Raw genomic sequence first — 15091 nt, 5'->3', positions numbered from 1 at the left:
CTAGACAGCAGGGCACCAGATATCTCAGGCCCGTTTCTTTTTTCTTCTTTTTTTTTTTGCTGAGACAGACTTTTCATGTTTCATGTCTCAGGAGCAGACGCTCCCACAACAATGAGCAGGCTGAGTCTGTCGCTGTCCGCGGTGCTGAAAGATCGGCACCACAGACAGCGACAGAGGGTTAACTTGGGCGCTCCCGCTGGCTCCAAGCCAAACACCACACGTTTGACAACTTGCTCACAAGTTGCAGCCTGTGTCATATATTTGATGCACATATTTGTGAACCCCACCTAAATAAATCCAACTTTTCCGAGTTGTCCACACATGCTTTTTTTTCCCCACCCCCCGTGAAGTTAACCTTTATTATCTCTGCTCTTTGGCCCGACAAAGTCCTGCGGCGAGTACAGTCTTCCTCCCATCGGTCTGAAACCAGCATTTATCAAAATTAATTGGTCGGCTGCGGCATTACAGCAAGTCTTCCCCCTGGGCTGAGGCAGAGAGGCTGAGGCATTTCTGATCGACAACTTTTGTCTGAACTCTGCCCTTTTTTTTTATCTTAGTGGACTTTTTTTCTTCATAATGATCATTCTCTTTTTCTCTTGGAGGTTTCTAAGAAATCAGCAATGTTTTGCAGCTGACGTGTGCTTCAGGTTTAGTGAAGCTGAGCTGCGCTGCTCTCATTCTCCAGGCCTCTCTCCACACTCAGTTTGAATTCATGTTCAGGCTTTTAAGGGTTACATCTTAATCAGGTATAGCTTACACCTCCTTGGTCATGCATTTTCTTCAATGGTTTGCTTGGTTTAGAGAACCTGAAACCAATACATTTTTGGCAATTGATTATCAAATTAGCTGCCAGCTAATCGATCAACGCACTAATATCTGCAGCTTCATGTATTGGTGTAGTGCGTCTAATTAGAGGTGGGGGGGGGGGGGGTCAGTAAAGTAATATTGTATGGAAACTATTTGTATATTGTCTTTTTGTCAAAAACACACACCAACAGTAAGTTGTATGCCATTATTGGAGTTTTAAATTTGCATTAAAAGCTACTACAACCTCTTTAAACCCACTTCTGTCTGTGTAATACTAAAACTTTCCACTTATTTTTTAAATCCTAATCACAGACATCAGGGCTAATAATACATCCTGCATTTAGTGGCTCATTCCAACCCAAACCCACCACCTGACCCCTCTCATACACTTCTCTTTGGGACATTCTCCATTTTGTCTGGTACGTTCATACCACTTAGTGAGGCACTATAATAAGCACAGACATGCACCCTTATTCCAGGATCTGCAAGTTGAGCACCACTTTATGAGTAAGAGCAGGCTATATGTCGAGTGGCAACAAACATTCGGCTACCTGAGCAGCAGCTCTGTTCTAACACAAGGGAATAGGAGTGGTACTGTGCAGCACAAATGGGTTGTCCTTGAGCTGCGAGGTAGAGGAAATTAACGTTGGATTCCAACTGCAAGATAGGGAAGACTGGAGGCAGCGAAGCCCGACTGGACAAATTGGTTCTGATGGCCTGGCCAGGAGCAAATAAAAGGGATACGCTGGGTTCACTGCTGTGTGATCCCCTTTGACGTCATCCAAAGCCCGGGCAGGCAGGACGGACCTGGAAACACTGTGTGTTAAGTGGATGAAAGTGAAAGTCAGCAAGTCTTTGACTTGATTTGTACTCATAGAAAAGTATTTTTTTTTATATATTTAAAGGTGGCCTTTCAAATGGATTAAACATTTCCGTGGCTTACAAAGAGAGAGGTATCCATGTTCACACTCAGGTTTATCTGAATAAATCAAGGCGACCAAAGCATAGTGGTTACAGAGGCAATTAGTGGAAACTTTCAGGATGAATTCAATTTAAATAACTCAGATGTTAGACCTAAAATGGCTTTGAATAATCTTCTTCCCAGCCTCCCACAGCTGATTTTGGCCAAGTTTCTGTTTATTTTGAACAAAGTCATCTCCACAATTAATTTCATGACTTTTCAAAAGACCAACACTGTGTGTGTGTGTGTGTGTGTGTGTGTGTGTGTGTTTCACTGTGTGTCTTTTCGATTGACAGACACAAACACCTCTGATCACTGTGTGAGGATCGGTGTGTCCCTGTTTGCCCGTAGTGTAACTGAAATAACAGAATCTGTCTGTGGCTCTGCACTGTGCTGACTGTGTGAGAGTGATGTGACACCTTCTGTCATCACTACAACAGTGTTCCATCCAGGTGACGAATCGCACCACCTGTCCGTCACTGGAGCAGCTCATTACAATCACACACATTGTCCCATAGCCCATAGTATAGTCATTTGAAGCGTGTGCACATTTAGGGCTGCAACTAACAAATGTTATCATTCGTGATTATTTACTCGATTTATCGTTTGGTGCATAAAATTGTAAAAATTAAAAAGCCAATACTATCTTCCAAAGCTCAAGTCGACTTATTCAAATTGTTGTTATGTCTTCAGTACCTTTCTAAATGGCCTTCTGTATAGGTGACAAAATAACCAGTGGTGGAAGAAGTACTCATATCTTTTAGTTAAGTAAAAGTAAAAATACCATGTTCCAGTCCTGAATTCTAAATGTTACTTCAGTAGTTATCAGCAAAACGTATCAAAAGTGAAAGTACACTTTATGCAGAATGTCTCTTTGACAGAGCTACTGTATATTCTTATAGAATATTATATTATTGTTTTTATCAATAATCATTACATTCAGGAGCATTTTAATGTTGTAGTGCATCAATGTGGAGCCTAACTTTGTATACTACTGGGTAGATTAGTAGTATAGTACTGCATCATACCATAGAAGCATATCATGTGTTTTTATATGTAAAAAGTAACACACACAAAGTGGCACATTAATATAGTGGAGTAAAATATAAAATAGAATGGTATTACTAAACTACAAGTACGTCAAAACTATACTTAAGTACAATACTTGAATAAATGTACTTAGTTACATTCCAGCACTGCTCGTCACTGAAGTGCACTTAAAATGGATCCGTGTGTTTATACGGGCAGCGAACTGTCACTTACCACCTCTAAACTGAAGTCATTACGCTCCGGTTACCAGTTCAGAATACTTGCTGACTTGCCTTTCTGTCAACCAATGACGGCCTCCGTTGGCGGGATGGAGACAGCATTGGGATGTCCTTGTGCCAAATGAAGCAGACGGTTAGGTGGTAGAGTTGTAGCAGAGGGCTGTGCAAAGTCTCCCAGTGTGTGCTGTGTGCTCCCCATCCTCCACCATTCTTCCAGATTGTTATTTTCTAGTTCTCAGCACACACTAGTTCCACCTCCATTAGGCAGATAATTACTGTCACAATCACTGATGCCAAGACTTACAATAGCTGTGTGTTAAGTCGGTATGTTAAAGTGTGTATGCGAAAGAGAGAGAGAGAGAGAGAGAGAGAGAGAGAGAGCGAGAGAGAGATGTGTATGTGTAAAGAAAGACAAAGACACAGAGGAGGAAGAGCAAGAAGAGAAACGGATAGTGTGCAGCAGTTCAGCACTTTGCTGATTTGTCACAGAACTTTGTGTGTGAGTGTTTAACTCTGTGTGTGTGTGTGTGTGTGTGTGTGTGTGTGTGTGTGTGTGTGTGTGTGTGTGTGTGTGTGTGTGTACTCAGCTGCCTCTGTTTTTTGAGCATAAGGATAGTTAAGTAGAAGTTTCCTCTCCACTGACCAACTTTCTCTAAATGCAGCGAATCTAATTGAGCTGTTAAAAAGTGACTGTGGGATCCCACATCGTGATTACCACTTGGTGAGTGTTTCAAAACTTATCTGAGTATCGCACACAATAGAAAGAATCGTGACTTTCACAAGCTGCTGTCTCAGAGAAGACAGAGGATATATTGTTGTCGTCCCTACGGATCAGTCTCACCAGAAAATGTCATGACCTGGAGGAAGACCCAGGGAGCTAATTACTGCGTATGAAAGACCACAGACCAAATGCTGACGCACACATGCTTCACTGAGGTTTGTTAAAACAGATAAACTGGATTCTTTGTTGGGAACAGCCAGGATTACATATGTCACAGTATCAAAAACATCAGCAACTCCTTAATGCCCTTAATAGACGCTTAGCACATTGTTATTTAACAATCTGATTATGCCAGCTTGTGAAAAGGCAGGTCTGATGTTGTCCTCAGCTTGAGAAATGAAAAGAATGAAAGAAGAAATGAATGCAGTTATGAGACTGTGAGGGAGTAATCAATCATCATTGACGGTAGTGCTGCAGGGTGCAAAGGGGCTCTCGCTTACTGCCAGTGGATTGGCACCGCTGTTCCCATTTTCTCCAAAGCCCACTTAATATCGAGACTGTTTTATTTCAGGTAGAAATGAGCAGAAAGGATGAAGCTGTGCTGTATCCTGGTGAATGTAGAATACAGAGGAACCCTTTCTATTAATTCACATATCAAAAGTACAGCCCTGGTGTCACACACCAGAAAGTAGCACAGGGAAGTATATTCACGTGTTCCTCTTGAAATAAGTGGTGCTGGAAGCTGGTTGACGTAGAAATCCTGCTAGCCACGGCTAGAATACTTCACCAAGCTAACTGACTGCCAATCTGCAAGCTGGCTAGCTCACACATTAACCGGACAAAGAGTCAACACTGCTTTAGCGAAATGTTTCACCAAATAGTTGTTTTTCCGTTGCTGAAAATAGCTGCCTGCTGCTCCAGTGTTTACACTTAAAGAACAACTACTTGCCGCGAGACATGTTTTAACTTGTATTAATCAGAACAAGGTTTCCTACAACGTCACCACTTACACGTCCTGTTAAAAGTAACAAGATCCTCAGCATCCACTAACTCACTCTCTCTAAACCCACGTAGCTAGAGGCATTGGCTTTGTGTGGAAAATGTCAATATGTGTTTTGAATTAATAGCGACCCAGCAGTATCCACTGGCTTTGCTTGGACAAAGTATTTTATTAAGGTAACACAGCCATCATCATCATCAGAACAGACTCGTTGAAAGGTCCCTAAACCTGGGTATTACTGTGCACTTAAAGGTGCAGAGTACCTCGTCTGTTACACCAAACTACTGGGACTCCTGTACGAGTGTCTCCTCGTTACCGTGGACGTTCTGCCTTGTTAAACCGCCTAATTAGCGAGACTCCGCTCCTAATCGACGTCTCTAATGGCCTGCCCGACACCATCGACAGACAGGGTTTCACCGCTAGAAGTCTTGGCCATCCTCAGACTCGATTCGTTGTTTTTAAATGGCGGGATTGGGTTTTGTGAGAAAGAGAGAAGGAGGCTCTGACTGAAACTTTGAGGATGACAATGAGAGGTGGACAATATACTGACAAAGAGAGGTGGATTAAAAAAAAAGCTGGGAGACAGGCTTGCAAATTACAGAAATGTACTGGTGTAATGTTTCAATTGGGGAGAGCCTCGGGGGACTGCGTGATAAAACGCCACAGAAGTGATTAGGGCTGTGGATTTGTCTAATGATTTTCTCTCTTCAGTTATGCGTGTGAGAGGATTACCACTGAATGAATGGCTGAATGTGTCCCATTACTGCATCTGAGTGCAAATTCACAAATCTGTGTATTCTCTGACATCGACACAAATAAATTGATTTGTTTACAGGGACTTTAGTGTGCTGCATTACTCGAATAACAGCGTCGACTATAAGTACACCAGACACTTTACAGTTGTAACCTTGGTTGCTATGGTGTGTGTCCGCGGTTACTATGGCAACTCTAGAGGGACTTTTTTTTTTTTGTGTGTGGTCATGTGACGGCTTTGTAGCGGTTCCCAAGAGGCTGCCATGTATTCTGACAAAGAGGTGAGGAGGTCCCTCCATCCATCTCTCCACTTCCCTGCCAATTTTCACCACACTCCATCTCCATCTTTCATCATTCCACTTCTCAGGGCTCCATCTCACTAACTCTCAACTTCTCACATCACCACATCACCCCGCGTCCCCTTCCCCCACTCTCATCTGTCTCAGTCTCATCTTCTCCTCCCCTTACCTGCCCACCCCATCATTCACTTTCTCACCTGCGTTGCAATCCTTTTTCCCCTGCTGTGTCAGTTTCCTCTCTCTCTCTCTCTCTCTCTCTCTCTCTCTCTACATCTCCGTCGCTTCAATATGCTTGCTCACCCATCAATTGCTGTGCTGTAAATAGCTCAGTGGTTACTTTGGGGCCGTCTGGGAGCTGGTGAATGTGCATGTGGAGCATTTGGGAGTGCGTTTAAAACCCACAAATCTGGGACAAAGCGGTGTGTGTACAAGGTAACAAGCACTCACCTCCGCCCCACTATTCCATCTGTGTAGGAGAGTGTAGTGAAGGAATGTACCTGATGGTGCAATTTCTGCCTTAGATTTTCCTCTGACCCACCTAGTTAGAACTGACCTGCTGAGAAAGTAAACTCCAACAAGTCCTCCGATTTAAACCACATTGTCATTGTTTTTTGTGTGTTTTGTCATCGGGCGCTCCCTGCTGTTGGGATAAAAGAGTCAGACTTGGGCACAGTGGTGCTTTGAGTAAAATGGTAGAATAAATCGGCGGCGTGTTTTTTGTGCGATAAATTCGCACGTCAATATATTTCATTGAACTGTTGTTGACACAAAAGCGATGTTGTTTTTTTTCGGAAGGTCGATTCTTCTGAGCTTTTGCACCACAAATAAAGAAATCAACCACTTATGTTGAGTGGAATGAACACTATATTCACAATGTACACTATAGTGTGCAAAAACAGGGAGGCTCTGAAGTCTGAACCAAGATGGCAAACTTTATTACTCCTTTCAACCTTGACAGAGGCGGTGTATACCAGATCCATTCCTTCCATTCTTACCTTTCACAATAAAAGCCCTAGACATGTACATCGTGTAACTGTTTACCAAGAGGGGACACAGAGCATTTCACTAAAAACTAAACAAAACTAAAAGAAATAGCTTACAGTGGCTAATTCTACAAATGGTATAATAATAGCCTACTAATAACATTGTATAAAAAGAATGTTGATTAGTCCTAATAGTCCTAATAGTTTCCAGGTTGGCTTGGCCTTGGAAAACATTGTGGCCATAAAACATACAGATGCTGACTGTTTGTAGAAGTTATGATGCCAACTGAGATGCTATAACAACGTTACTTCTTCCTTTGCTTCTCAGAGAAAAGTCATTACTTTGTCACAAATGGCCACTTGCTAGGAAATTGTGAACATCTTTCATTTTATGTGTCTGACCAAACAGCTAATACTGTTCAAACATAACTCTCCAAACCACTACAATGAATGCATTTTGAGAGGAGGAAACAGCCCTCTTACTGGTGTTTTGATGTTACAATTACACTTGAAATGATCTTTTATTAGTAGCTCGCACAAACCACTCGTTAACCAACAAGTACACAGCACTTCTGTTGACTTTTATTGCATAAAAAAGGCTCAGTAACCATCTCTCTTCACCCTTCTTGCTCTCTTTCTTCTCTCACTGCCCTCTTTTCTCCTCTCTTTCTTTGTCTCAGTCTTTCCTTCTCCACTCCCCCTCTTGTGTCCCTGTGGGGTTTCTCCAGCAGCTGTCATGCAATAGTGTGAGCATGAGGGGAGGTGATCTATGGGCATCTACACCAGAGCAATTAGCCAAAAGAAATTCAGAATTGGGAGACAGATACAGGAGAGAAATGGGAGGTGACGAAGAGGTTGAGAAAAAAGATCCAGAGGAGATAAAAAGACACAAAAGAAAGAGACAAAGGGGAGGTGGTGGAGTGGTAGAAGGTGAGATGAAACCTGACAAGGACTCAGAAGGAGAGACGATTCAGACTTCTCATTTAGCGGAGTTTCGAGTGCAGAGGAAAAGATAGTCAAAGTACACAGATGATGCTCTTGTAGAGGCGATGGGGAAAAGGGTGAACATGTGCAAAGAGTGAAGGAAATAAATGGATCGGGGAAAAGAGGGATAGTCTGGTGGAATTTCAAGGGTAGAGAGGAGATGAAGAGTAATTAGGTGGAGAGATCCAAAGCACTAGGAGGGACATAAAGAATAGCTGGGAGGGAAGGAAAGAGGAGTGAAGGACAGAGGGAGTGATTGAGAGAAAAGAGGAATATAGGGAGGGAAGGAAAGAAGGGAGCAAAAGTAGGAATATTAGAGGGCTGGGGGAGATATGAAGATGGGCGTAATGCTGGTGTATTAACAAAGGAGGAAGGGAAGGAGCCAGGGAAAGTAGGGCAGTAGGAGGGAGGAGGAGAAAAAAAAAGTTAGAGAAGAGGAAGGATGAGGAAATTTGGTTAAGAAAAAGTTAAGAAAATGTTAACCAGGTTCCTTGTCAACCAAAGACAAGTGTCAACCTACCGCAGTAGTGTGGCTGAGAAAAAAAGAGAACACTAATGCCAAAATCTCTCAAGTGAAATAACCATAATAAAGTTTAATGATCATATAGGACGCCATCACTCACAAAAGAAGCTGGTATAGTTTTTTTAGGGCCTTTAAAATTCACAATGAACATTCAGATCATCTTTAAAATTCATGTTTTTCTAGATTATTTTGGACATTTTTTGTTGTTGTTTTTTTGCAACCAGAAGGAACCAGAAGCGAGGGGAGCTTGGGAGAACTCAATGCTGAACAAGACATTTTTAGGCGATCTATAAATGTTACAATTCAGTTTCATCAACTGAAAACACACTGTGGAAGGTTGTAAACCGAAAACACGGACAACTCCCAGACCAAACAACACCTGAGGTAGCGACCTGTCAATCACAAGGTAGCCACGTCCTAAAGCATAACATGCTTTATCGTCTATTTTACTCTAAATGGGACCATCATTTACTAAATTAATATCATGCTGTATTGAAGAACACTTAGCGAGTGTGACCATAATGTTTACTGAGGTAATCAATCAAGTGAGAATTAGAGTCATTTTCTCATAGACTTCTATACAATCAGACTTCTTTTTGCAACCAGAGGAGTCGCCCCCTGCTTTTTTTAATTTATTTTTTCAGAAAGAATCTAATTTTAAGGCACTTTTCACTTTTCAGAACCGGAGATTGACGCCTGGTTTTAATACAAGGAACAATGTTGAAGTGTCAAATCACTACAACACAACAATCTGCAATATGGAGATGTATTTATACTGTCTGTCAGTCCAGCACTTACTTGGTTGCAATGTGCCTTTTTGTGAAACAACAAGCTTACAGTGTCCTTGTGTGTCCATTTATACAGTCCCCGTACATTCGATAACCTGCATCACAAAACAAGATATAAGACAGATACACCTTGCCTCTCCTCCATACACACGATGCACAGCACATCTGTCAATTATATCCAACCCTCAAACACAGTTGTGTATTTGGCTGTAAACATGCGTTTTCCGTCAACACCATCCTCTCGTGCTCTAGGGAGCTGCCACCAGACCTGTCGGTTTCTCTCCTGCTTACCACGAGCCTGAGGGGCCCTAAAGTCTGACAGCCGGTCCCAACGCTGAGACACGCTCTGACCATCTGTCTGGGCCATGCAGTCAGAGAACTGCTGACATGACATTCTCGTTGTGTTTTTCCGTTTTCTTAAACGGGTATCACTGTCAACGCGTTTTTGTTCATCCGTGTCGATTCCAAACACATTGTTAAAACATAACTCCAGTTTATTTACAACTTGATTTTTATAGTTTGGTCACTATCCTGTTGGTGATTTTAAAACCGCACTGATAGTAAATCGCTGAAACAAGAGCGAACCAAGCAACGTCCACGCTAAAAAAAAAAAAAAGGAATCAGATGGGACACGAATGAGTAGTGAGACAATCAGACCTCCAGGGTAGCCAAATTATTCAGAAGAGAAAATGGAGGTGAACTGTTAAATAATTACCCTAACTGTCTATTGGAAACATCTATCACAGTTGCACAGTTTCCCTGTGCAGTGAGGGATTATCACCAACATTAAATCATAATAAATTGTTCTAAATTGGAAATATATTTTAAAGAATGGGTCTGGTGATAATCTATATTTTTTGTTCATATCAACTAATCTCAGGAAAAGACATTTAACCAACTAAGAAATATTTGATGTGTATCCAAAGCCCCGTGAATGTACCTTCATTTCGCTGAACTTTGGCACAACTTTGAGAGCCACAGACAGGTTAGCAAAGTCAGGAATGATTGCGAGACTGATGCATTGTTGGTTTTGGTTCTTTCATGACATTTGTTGACACTGTAGACAGAAATAACGAGCCTAAAACCCCAGTTAGCCAAACTCTCGATGATGCTGTGTTCCTCGTTCTGAGCAAAATACTTTGCTGAGTGTAAGTAACAGAAATGATGACGATAATACCCAATCATAAATAAAACAGAATCATCATTTATTTGTAAAAGTGTAATCCTTGGGTATTTTCTCTGGTCCCACCTTCCTGAAAGTGAGTGCCAGCAGGTGACACATTTTCCTCTTGAGGGACGCATACAAGGGTTTCATTTCCACCGTTGTATTCCCGGTTCAAATCTAAGGTGGTTTCCTTCAACAAAGCCTGACACATAACATAAAACAATCAAGCATTGGGGTTGGTGGAAAAAATGAATTATTGAAGCAGAAAATTGATTTTTGTAAAAAAATGTAATTGAAACAAGTCGCTTCGCAAAATGTCTCAAGCAATGATTATAAACAAGCTCACGTCGCTTTGTGTTTTTCTATGTGTGGCTCAGTATGTGCGACTCAATTACTTACTGTGATTATACTAATGTCTCCAAATGTATTGGGTGTAATTTGTAAATGCTGCATATACCTTCAAATATATGCATGTGTGTGTATGTGTGTGTGTGTGTGTGTGTGTGTGGTTTGAGGGGCTAGTTTGAGCGTCCACACACAAATACACACACCTACATCCATGCACATTATAGAATCTGCCAAACCATAATGATCCACTGTCTTGTTTAATGGGCAGTGTACTGTAAACATTAGCTGTCTGTCAGCACAGCTCAGCATCGTTCTGCGGCGCTTCATTGGCACCGTGGGTGTTTGTTTGTGTGGGTGGGTGTGTTTGTCTGCCACTATAGATGGATTCAGGTATAAACAGCTGGTCCACTTCAACCGCGTATAGTTAGAGCTCGACACTAATAGTCTAATTAATTGTGATCGACTTCAGCACTAATGCGATTTTGTTTTCACTGTCAGCACTCCAGCACCTTCCTCACTGATTCTCCACTCGTGCTTTATTATCTCACTATTTTCTTCACCCACATTTCTCCTTAACACCCAACCTCTCTCTACAACTCTCACTAAAAGTGTTATTAACTCAAGGTCAGTTTCTTGACTGGAGGGAATGAGTTTCAAGAGTAGGATTCTATTGCTCTTCAGCTTGCAGATAAATCTGTCATTTATTGAGGTAAACGACCTTCATGTTGCAGCCCACACAGGCCTTCGTCAACCTGAGCTGAGGTTCTCACCAGTCTGTGTATCGGTGTGTTAAAAAGTCACATTTTAGCCCCAATGGCTATTGAGAGCAATTCAGTGAAAGAGCAGAGCTACTACTTAAATTGACCGGTTGAATTTGCTTCCATTATGATGATCTGAAGTTTAAAAAGTGGGTGGTGGGAGCTGAGAGGCCAGTGGTCTGTTGGCGGTACAACATAATAGATTAGATGGCTAAAGTTAAGCTGAAAACTGAAGTCATCTGAAAAAAAGCACATTAAAGCTGCTCTGATCAATCACATTACAATGCATAAGTGTCTCCATTACTGACCAACCCACAGTAAATTACCACCCATCTCTGCTTTTCCCCTCAGCGTTTAAGCATCTTTCAGCTCACTGTTTTTAGGTTTACAGCTTGCAAATTGACTGTTTGGTTCACTCTCATCAATTTCCGTTTTAGTCATATTGTGGCAGGCAGCTGTTTTCAGCAAAAAAGCTCTGATAAACGCACTGTAGCCTCCTGCTGAGCACTGACAAAAACAGACAAAGTTAAAGAGTGTTTAGCATTTAGTAAATGAGACATATTTTTCCCTGGAGTTGGTGGAAACCAAAAACAGAGCTAAACTAGAGACCATCAATGTCCCCCTATTTCCAGAAAGCTTTCTCGGACCACATCCATCTTCGAAATCGGCCTTCATTTTGATCTTAACTACACACCTTTAAAGTTTTATGACTGCATCTTGAATGGTTGTGACGCTATCGCGGTGACAAAATCTGTCCACAGACAGACAGACATATAAACACCTGGCAAAGTACTCAAAGCTGCTTCTGTGGTAGCTCCCGCTACAGTTGGTGTCTCCAGGAACACATTTTGGCTGGTAAAGAGAGTGCCCATTTGACTTACATTTGTCAACCAGAAACACAACTCCGCTGGATGTCTGCTGGATGTGAAAATATGCAACCATTAGCTAAATATATTCAGCTGAGATGATGCCAATGCTGTGTTTACAGCTTGTTGTGCTGCTCCCAAGTGGGCAAAACAAAAGTATAGCCGCTTTCACGCTTAGTCAATTGAAGTTTAAAAACACAACCTCTCTTAGTAATGTCAATTACTACCAGTGTTAATTAATCCTATTTATACGTTGCTTTGGCAGATGTTTGTAGCGCTAAGGGTCTATGGTTGTCTAGGGGTTATTATTGGGACCTCCAGGGATCAAAAGGAGCAAAATAATGAATCGTATAAAATCATAGATTGGTCTGTGGGGAGTTTTTCTACTTTTCCTTTTTACCTAAAGTCAGAAAAACATATTAGATGTTATCTTTTCATGCCACTGGATTCAGTGTGAAGATATGTTAAACAGTGCTTTTCCTTTCTTTTAAGAGAAACTGGGAATCGAGCCAAACTCGCTCGTTATTCCTTTAAAATGAGGGACACAATAGACATCCATGAGCTTTTCTGTTCAAGCAGGAAAGATAAAATGATGTCGCCGTACTTCCAGTCCCCCACAACCTAAAGACTGACGTAATTACCTCAGCACCGTGTTGTCCTCTCAACTCGCCTCTTCTTCCTTTTCCTCCTGCAGACAGCAACTTCATCCTGGCTAACGCACAGGTGTTGAAGGGCTTCCCCATCGTCTACTGCTCCGATGGCTTCTGCGAGCTTACGGGCTTCTCCCGGGCCGAGGTCATGCAGAAGAGCTGTGCCTGTAAGTTCCTGTACGGGCCAGAGAGCAGCGAAAGCATCATCCTCAGCATCGACGACTCCCTGGAGGAGCGAAAGGAGTTTAAAGATGAGATCATGTTCTACAAAAAGACAGGTAAGCAGTGGAAACACAGTGTTGCTTTTAGTTGCCGGTTCACTTGTCGTCGTCTTCGTTTTGCTGCTCTCTAGTGCTCATATCGAATCAATTCCTAGTCTTCCTATACCATTTACCAATTAAGTGTTGGAACCGAGGCGAGTAGACAGGCACAGAAAGCCATTAGAGTGCACACAGACGGAGCGGGTACCATGCTGGACACTTTGCCTCTGTATTTCCATAAATGGATGGCAGTTCTCTGTGGCTATTTCTGGGGAAGCCACATTTAAATTGGCTGAGATGGACCCATGGATAGATGAAGCAATGGCTGGATTAATGAGTGCATAACTTTTTTATTGGCTCATTCTCATTAAAAGGCGATTAAACTCAGCAATCAGTCACATAAGTCCTCCAGTTATTATCATTTAACGTTGACACACATTAAACTTTCATAGCCGTCAGCTCGTGACTCCTCAACCCGTGTCTCCTTTGATTACACTGAGCCCAGTAGCTCGCCGTGGTGTGGTGTGGTTTGGCGTGTGCCTCGCTGATTAGCCAGCTGGCCAATGAACAAAATGAAGCCGAAAATAATGAGCACATCTCGGCATCAGTGGACACATGCTCGCTGTGATGTGGGATGGTGCCATGTGCCCTTGCATGATTATTTGAGCTTTCTTCACATTTATGTTGTAAATCAAGAGAAACCAGTTATTTGTACAGTATCAACACTGCAAGCTTTCTCATTTCTGCAGAGATACAACGATAAGCATTGAGATTGGAAGTTCATTCCTGATTTTGGAAATATGTTGATGAAATACTTTCACCACTAGGTCCATTCAAGTTATTTTCTTACTTTTCAATCTCAGCTTTTGAGCCGACACGTACAAGAAGTATTTAATAAAGTGCTCCGAAAAATTGGAATTTGAACGTTTGCAATTAAAATGATTAAATACATTTCAGACACAGTAGTGTTTGCGGTTGCGCATCACATTTCTGATCAAAGAAATATGACGCTTTAAGGTTTTTTTTCGTAGACGACTCAGTGCAGTTTGCATAGACAAAGCTCTGCTCATACCAGCACAGACGTGACCGTCTACGCCACTCTGTCTCATGCTTTGTTGTCTTTTCTGTCCCCCCCCCAACAGATCTCCATTTCCCTTCTGTTCTTTTTACCATTTCTACATACAGTAATACTGTCTGTCTGTCTGTCTGTCTCCCAATGCTTATTTTTCTTTTTTTCTGTCCCTGCCTCTTTATGTCTCATTCTGCTCTTTCCTCCTGTCACAGCGGAGTCCTGGAAGTAAACGTAGCTTACGAGTTTTGTCCTCCGTTTGTCAGCCTGAGCAATCAGGAACGTTCTTTCTCTCGCTGCATGCTTGATAGTGCTGCCTCGTCTCGCAGGCGTGCAGACAGTCTCACACACACACACACACACACACACACACACACACACACACACACGCTGTGATTGAGTCATCACCAGGCAAGGAAGATATAGTGAGTGGGAGTGATGGGAGGGAACTCCGTGGGAATTCCCTTGTAATCAGCAATTTACTTCCCGCCTCTGAATAGAAAAGAATGAAAAGTAGACCATGACCGCTGCTTTGAGGACATCCATCTTGAGGGTAAAGGTAAACGGTGACCAGCTGACAAATAATAAAGAACAAAGAATTCCTTAAATAAACAAACTATCAAAGAGGAAACACGAAAAATACCCCACATCTGATCAAACTACCAGCATGATGCCGATTAAAGTGAATTTCAACCCTCGAGACGAAGTGAAGGAGACCAGAAGTCAGACCATGTTGTTACCCAAATTGAAAAGGTGAATCATCACATGCGTGCCGAACCGTGAGGGGGCCCGTTACACCACTATACACCAGCGTTGGTACATTAGCATCCATGTTAGAACATCTGTCTCTTATGCTGCTAGAAGCTCGACTAACTTCACCAGCTAGTC

The 15091-nt window shown here is 42.2% G+C and overlaps 1 protein-coding gene across 1 annotated transcript in view; it reads left to right on the top strand.

Annotated features, from left to right (window-relative positions):
• The window catches only part of kcnh8 (potassium voltage-gated channel, subfamily H (eag-related), member 8), a gene marked incomplete at both ends in the record, with an annotated part of 43200 nt that overhangs the window by 263 nt on the left and 27846 nt on the right, over positions 1–15091 (top strand). Inside the window, one exon of the mRNA XM_079175711.1 lies at positions 12919–13152. Within this exon, the coding sequence (XP_079031837.1) occupies positions 12919–13152 (234 nt within the window). The remainder of the gene's footprint in view (positions 1–12918; positions 13153–15091) is intronic.

Source organism: Pholis gunnellus, assembly GCF_910591455.1.
Source record: "Pholis gunnellus genome assembly, chromosome: 16".
NCBI classification, from domain to species: domain Eukaryota; kingdom Metazoa; phylum Chordata; class Actinopteri; order Perciformes; family Pholidae; genus Pholis; species Pholis gunnellus.
Note: the sequence above shows the minus strand (reverse complement) of the source record. Positions and strands in the feature narration are given on the sequence as shown.